Below are 7,710 nucleotides of genomic sequence, written 5' to 3' on the forward strand. Positions count from 1 at the left end.
ACTGTCCTCATTGGCTATAATCAACCCAGACTCCCCGGATTCTCGTTCGGAAGGTTCGCTTTTGCACCCATTCCTAAGATTCGCTGTCTTTGTTGAAGACTAAAGTTTTGTTTACATCACGCTTATGACGAATGCATCTGCAAAGGTATAGCGGGCTTCGATTAAAGAGGAGAGTTCAAAGAGTCACAAGAGCGATTACCAGAGACATCTAGACATAACATGTATATTCGTATTACATAATTTCCATTTATAATTCCATGTCGTAACTCATTAACGCCGCACTTTTATTCATCCATAATGAACACCCAATCCTTTTCTTTTTGGAATCCTACACTTATGGAATAGACTCTAACAGCAACGTCCTATGCTCGTAAAACACTAGCTTTGATGTATATGTTTACACCACCGTCCATCAATAGCTGCAGCCTACGAGCTCCCACCCATGACAGCGTCTCTAGCGTCCGCATAGAGAGGTCTGATACCCGTCCAACTTTGAAACTGTAGACTTCGTTAGTGATATGATATCTATAAGGGATAAAAACATACCTGATACCATCCTTGAGCACTCAAGACCTCAAGCCCCGGGATAGAAATCCATCCAGCATCGCTAGCCATTCTGACCAAAGGCGTAATAGTTGGCTTATACGCCATCTCCAAGAGGGTCCTTTGGCGTGCTGTGTCTGCTTTCGGGTGACGCAGAATCGCAGCGATGATCTCACGCATGTTTGACTCGATAGGTTTGTCTGCTGGAATGGTGCCAATCGCCACTCGAGGTACCTCAGACAGATTCTCTGCGTCAGAGATTTGTTTCAGTGCCTTGAGATTGAAATCAGCAGGGAAGGTTGATATCATGTCAGCAGCCTTCGAGGGAGTTCGCGAGACGATGTATATAGGACTGTGACCAAGCGATCGAAGAGCATAAACAGCAGCCCTAGAAGTGCCTCCTGCACCAATAACAAGGCCACTGCCCGGAGGACCCGAAGCTACCGTGGAGTAATTATGGGCAATGAGCGAGTGTGTCATGCCCAACCAGTCAGTATTTTCGCCTATTAGTCGCATGGAGTCTTTCGATGGGATTGGAACTATTGTGTTGACAGCTCCAATAAGTTTTGCAGCCTCGCTCACACCGTCAAGCAGTGGAATGATGTCAAGTTTGAGGGGAATAGTGACTGAGGCTCCTCCGAAGTCCGGAGAGCGAATAATTTCCTTCACATCAGCGGCTACATCGGTTTCCAGGCGAGAATAGTTGTGTGGAAGACCAGTCTGTTGGAACAAAGTGTTATGTAAAGCTGGAGATCGCGACTCGCTAATAGGCTTTCCGAAGAGATAGAATTGTTTTGGCTCGATCTCTCCTAAAAGGGACAAACTTTGACGAATCTCAGCTGCGGATAGTTGCCCTGGAGCAGCCTTGAATGGCAAGGCTGGATGTGATACGGGTGTCATGAAGCCATTAAGAACACGGCTAAGCTTGCCCTGCACACCCATATTGATGGCGATTAAAGGTATATTGTGGGATTTCGCAACAGTAGCCTTGAAGTTGGCAAGGGCAAAGTTGTCCTCCATACATTTGGCAGATCCAACAAGCTTCACAATATCACCGTACTGCAATGCTCGGTTATAATATTGTACCCAGCCTCCATTCTTCCAGGAGAGTTGACCACGTGGGTCGTGGTGCGATGCGATGATCTTGGAAAAGCCTTTAGCACTGGTGACGCTATCAAGCACCTCGTCGGGAAGAGTTATTTCGAGGTCGATATATTCAAGCCCCATACGAACAGCGGCTTTGTAAAGCTTGAGCGCCTCTTCTTGAGCGTCGTCTGGGAATTTTCCACCTTGACTGACTGTGCGGACAGTGAAGATCAATGGAAGAGGAACAACAGATCTCAGGTGCGCGATTTGCACACTCAAGAAATCAATTGAGGGAATACCATTAGTTGACTTAGGGTCTTTGAGTAAGTCCACTCTGATCTCGATAGCATCCGAGCCAACTGCGACGGTCGGTAGAATTGCTGCTTCAGCAGAAATATCTGGCATGGTCAAAGAAACGAAAAAGGAGTGCTGCTTCTTCCGAATTTCCTCCAAATGATTACTCTCGCCGGAAATTAATGACAAGAATCTAGCAAAGTCTTCTTGGGCGATTGACAATGCCCCAGAGTCACCGCTCTTACTGTGGTACTGGAAGTTGCTGCATTCTTGGAACCAGGGCTTTCGGCGTAGGTATACACCCATCATATCCTCAACATAAGCAGGTCGGGTCTTATCTATCTGAAGATATTCCATGACCTGTTCAGTATCTCGGTGCACCAGAAGTACAATGCCACCAGACTTGTGGTAGTCAGACAGGAGCTTGCGCGCGCCAGGCATTTCCACCACTCCTCCACCACAGGCGAAAACATAACCTGTCGGTTTTTCCTTGATCACAGACGAAAGCAAAGCAAGCTCCGCATCTCTGAACCAGTCCCAGCCTTTATTTCTGACCATTTCTGGTATAGTTATTCCGTGTATTCGTTCCATTTCGACATCAAGGTCAATATGTGGTCTGTTGAGAAGTCTGCCAGCCCATCCTCCTGCAGTGGTCTTTCCAGCACCTCGCATTCCGATGATGAAAAGAGACTTTTCTGATAATGCGGTCAAGCCAGAGTTCGAGACATGGCTACTTGCAACTTCTTTTCCGGAGAGTTTGACCTTGAAGGATTGTGAAAGAACATCCCACCATCCAGGCCAGGTCTTGCCGGTACACTCTCTTTCTTGAATAAGAACAGGATGTGGAGCTACCGTTGCAAGAACGCTGAAACTCATTGCCACGCGGTGATCGTCGTAGGAGTAAATGCCTTCTTTAGGAAGTTCTTTCAGTTCGCTTAATGGTTTGCCATCAATCTCAATCCCATCATCGAGTTCGCGGCATTCAACACCAAATTTGGCAAGCTGATCTTTCATGGCCGCTATCCGATTGCACTCTTTCACACGCTGGTTTGCAATACCGGTGATTCTTGTTGTTCCCTTCGCGACAGCAGCGAGAACAGACGCGGTAAGGAATGCATCTGTCATTGGCTCCATGTTAACCTCAGGTATTGCTCGTAATTTTCCTTGAGCCGGACCAATGACGGTCGTAGACTTTTCTGTTTGAGTAACTGAACAGCCCATGGGGCGAAGGACCTCAATCGCGAAGCGAGCATCTCCCTGGAGAGAAGCAGAGCCAATATTAGGGATCGTGCACGTCGTCCCTGAGATCGCAGCGACAGCTAGTGGGTAAGTCGCTGAGCTCGCATCACTCTCAACAACATACTCAGCGGGATTTTTGTAAACGCCCTTGGGAATATGGTAGGTGTGTTCCTCGGTATCAGACTTAATAACCTTGATGCCAAAAGTAGCCATCATTGCGGTTGTCATGTCGATGTAAAGTTGCGATATGGGCTTTCCCCCAACAAGACGGAGAGTCACAGGCTTTTTGGCGTAAGGGGCGCACATGAGAATTGAGGATACGTATTGAGACGAGACAGTCGCAGCAAGCTCAATATCCCCGCCCTCGAAGCCACCAGAAGCTTGAACATTGACCGGGAGACTGTGCTCTTTCTCCATATACTCAATTCCAACTCCATTTTTTCGCAATGAATCGACAAGTGGTCCAATTGGTCTAACTTTCATGCGTGCATTACCAGTCAAAATCGTTGACGAGGCGGAGGAGGGCCTGCATAGCGAGAGAACGGTCGTCAGGAATCGTGAGGCAGTTCCTGCGTTTCCAATATAGATTTCTTCACTGCAAGCATGCAGATCGCCTCCCTTGCCTTGGACAAGCAGGACTTCACCGGCATCTTCCCATTCATAGCTTGCACCACCCAATTTTGCGACCGCAGAAAGCATGAACTCAGTGTCATCGGAGTGCAACAAGTTCTTTATCCGACACGAGCCAGTGCCTAACGCTGCCATAACGAGCGCTCTGTTGGACACACTCTTGGAACCAGGGGGAATGACCTCATTCTCAAGAGATTCCGGTACTCCAGGCTGGACGATTATAGAGTCAGAGAGAACGATTCGTATTGGGCCATCTTCAACGACACTAGCTTTTTGTTCGTACGTCTTTCCAATTGCTGACAGAAGAACGATTTTTTTCTTCTTGCCGTCATTTTTCTTGTCAACTCCCATCTTCTGTATCAATACATCGACTGGACACCGTTTGCCTGCAGTGAGTTTCTGGACACGCTTGTCGTTCAAAGAAGTAGGTAATCCGTAGCTAGCAATGCATTTGACAAGGCGAGCAACGGCTCCGGGTTTCAAAACACCCAGATAACGCGCTAGTTCAGCTTCTTTCACCATCCCAATAGCAACAGCTTCGCCGTGCAGTATTTGAGGAGTCAAGATTGCTTCATACGCATGGCCTATGGAGTGACCAAAATTGAGGAGGTTTCTGAGACCACCCTCTCGCTCGTCCGCAGAAACTACACCAGCTTTTACTTTCGCAGAACCAAGAACGATTCTTTTTAAAATATGTCGAATGGGTTCTAGTCGCAAGGGCTTTGCGCGAATTGTTGCCATAAGAAGTTCTGCATTGGATTCAAGTGTGGAGAATTCCTCTTCGTCCCATATAGCCGCAGTTTTGACCACCTCGGCCATGCCATTGATAAACTCTCGTACTGGTAGTGTCTCTAGGAACCGCAGATCGATATAGATTCTCTGTGGCTGCCAGAAAGCCCCAATCAAGTTCTTTCCCATTGGCGTATCGATTGCCGTCTTTCCTCCAATTGACGAATCGACCATGGATAGTAAAGTCGTTGGCACCTGTACAAATCGTACACCTCTCATGAATGTCGCCGCAACATATCCGATCATGTCACCTATGACTCCTCCACCCAGGGCGATTATGACCGTGTCCCTCGTACATTCCTGCGAGAGCATCCAATCCTCAATTTCTGCTTTTGTTTCCCTTCCCTTTGAGTGCTCACCAGGAGGGATCTCGTAGGTAAGTAGCCGTGGGGGAGCATCGCGCTTGCTTGCCAGGCTCTCAAATCGCTGCTGGAATGCGGGTACGTATCTCGAGGATATATTGGTGTCGGTGATGAGCACGTAGGTAGAAGATGCAAGATTCGAAAGGAGATCGTCAGCGACAAAGTTCCGCCATATGTCAAAGTCAACAATTATATCCTCCTTGCCCAAAATCGCAATGCGCGTCGGGGTATCAGAGGTTGTGGGACCCATGTGGATGACAGAGTGGTTGAAGGATCTGCTGGTGAAGAAATGTGAGGGTTATGATCCCATGGACACGGGATGGAACTAAATAGTTCCGGAAATCTTCAATTGACTGAGCTTAAGGACGAGACGGGTTTCAGAGAAAATTTGTTTGATAGCGTTCGTAAGAGTCAACATATCAAAAATCCGGGGAAAGACCGCACAAGTTTTTTGACCCCTGCACGTCGCCAGAATTTTGAGTCACAAGGAATACAAAGTACAAGTACTATCAACCCGTTTTAAAGAAGTTCTTCTCATCGTCCATTGACAGCACAAATGGAGCTAATCAATCGTCTGGTTTTCGTCTCCTAAATGATCACGGAATTTTCACACAAATTATTTTGTCCATTACATGTTTCAATTTGTGCTAGATGAAGTGTCAGTGTTGTATCTCTGTTCAGACTGCATGGATAGGACTCCTGCTTGTCTCCGGTCTCGCAGGGTCTAAGCTCAAGCTGTTGACGATTGAGACTGTTCTACTTTCACTCCTAGCAATTTTCCTAGACTCATAGCTGCACATAGGAAAACTAGTACCTCATCTTGAAACGAGTATTGTTACAATGATCAACTGAGGACAAAATTGGGGAGTCCCGCATCTGACTCAACCTGCCAGCAGCATTCTGGGTATTTCCCGCATTCGACATAATGTTGTAAGATCTTACTAGCCCACCTCTTGGGTAATCTGCAAACATTTGACCAATTGAGTTAGTGAAACTATCTTTTTTTACTTGAGCAAATGGGGAGCCGAAGATTGACAGACTTTCAAGCTTTGTTAAGATTGACATGCCATTGAGCTTGATGAGTCTCTAATTGACAAAGTAGTTGAAGGTTGTTGACATTTGTTTTGCTCACCGAACCCCTGCGTTTTGAAAAGCTATGCCGAACCAGCTTCAAAGGGCGGTGATGAATTTTTCTGCAGTTGTTAAAGCCACAAGATAAACGTTACATTAAGTTCTTTAAATGCCGCTTATTGAGATCATCGAGTCATCTATTCAAATGGTCTCTTCTTCAACAACTCACTGAATGCTAACCTGAGCCTCTCAGGCCAACATTGACACACTTGTCAGACGGTCAAACTCACTCCAGCAAGGAGATCTACCACCAATATTCTTTTCCCGGGGAACCGGTTTCTCTAAAGGATGACGCGAAACGGCTTTTCGATACGACCTTCAAGTCAAGTCTTTCCAGCTCTTAAATCCCGACAATTACGCTCCTTTCGAATTTCTCGTTGTAACTCATCACGGGTCATCTTCGACATCACTCTATTTCATGTAAATAGCAAAACCGCCTTGCGAACTGCCCGATTCAAGAGTGTAGTGCTGGTAAGGATGGCCTCAAGCGTCAGGTTCGGTGGGAGTGTGATCAAGACTTGCATCAGAGATTGTCTGGAGATGACAGCTGAGGAGATAGCTGAAGATATCCCTTCTTACAATCAGCAAAGTTTAAGCGCATGGAGATTGTATTTTCTTACCAAACACAGGTCGTTGGTACCCCCATGGAAGCATGCCGGGCGCAGACTATCAGGAGATCGGAATGGGTTCGTTGACTGATAACTTCGGCAGTCATTGACAGGGCGTGTCCAATCCCTTTTCTGGATTTCTCTATCGATCTAAGTACGGAATTACTAATACTGGCCGTCCCGACTTGAAGGTTCACACCCGTTGCAGGGTCTCCATGTGTCGAGAGGACACACGACATCAGTTGGGTCCAGAGAATGAGTCTTCATTGTCCATGCTGAGTCGGCTGCAGGCATGACGCATCGCGCAAGGTCACGACACTCCAGACGTCGAGTTCATTGCAGTTGAGGCTTCTTACATCTCCATACGTTGGAGCGGATAAAATGGATGCCTAATCGTCTCCCTTCTCCTAGCCCTTACTAGCCCACACCCCGGCCCTCTCCCGGGGAGTCTCCGCCCATATGCAGGAACATAGGCGTTGGTTCATCTTGGGTGCACTCGACCCGTCACTCGACCGTTCGCTTCCGCTTTCTTCTCCTTCGATTCAAACGTTCCAAGACACTCACGAGCGGTGACTTGCCAATGGGAGTTGGGGTCTGAATCACTTCGCGATGCCCGTCCCTGGATCCCGGTGATAGCGACTTGTCTGGTGTGCGACATGCAGACTAGCCAATCCAGCGGGATCCTTTCGTCAACCTAAAAATGTCCTTTGCAATCCCTCCATTTTGCTGGAGTTGTCAGGGCCCCCAGGCAAAGGCGCTCTGCTTTGCAAGTCGCTCATGCCTATCGTAGCCTTACGGGTGACTGGGATGATCGCATTTCCTCCCGTATCCTCGAGATGCTTCACAGCGACAAAAGTCACACGTGCGGATCGCCCAATCATCACTCGAGTGAAGTTAGAATTAGGGTGAGGCTGCCTGTGATGTGGATGATGGCTGCTTGGGTTTGTTCAACCCGAGGTGCACCTGCGTCACGTCTTCGCGGCTACTATTGCTCTTAAAAGTCGCTCCGAGGCAGTGCTCAGCGTTCT

At 47.7% G+C, this 7,710-nt stretch overlaps 1 protein-coding gene across 1 annotated transcript; it reads right to left on the reverse strand.

The window, feature by feature from the left end:
- Positions 1-426: 426 nt before the first annotated feature.
- Positions 427-5,193, reverse strand: GLAREA_00449 (Dehydroquinate synthase-like protein; the record flags this gene model as incomplete). Its single annotated transcript, XM_008085207.1, has 2 exons — positions 427-498; positions 547-5,193. The coding sequence occupies 2 exons, from the start codon at positions 5,191-5,193 to the stop codon at positions 427-429; spliced, it is 4,719 nt and encodes a 1,572-aa protein (XP_008083398.1).
- Between the last annotated feature and the right edge of the window lie 2,517 nt (positions 5,194-7,710).

This window comes from Glarea lozoyensis (genome assembly GCF_000409485.1).
Source record: "Glarea lozoyensis ATCC 20868 chromosome Unknown GLAREA3, whole genome shotgun sequence".
Taxonomy (NCBI): Eukaryota; Fungi; Ascomycota; class Leotiomycetes; order Helotiales; family Helotiaceae; genus Glarea; species Glarea lozoyensis.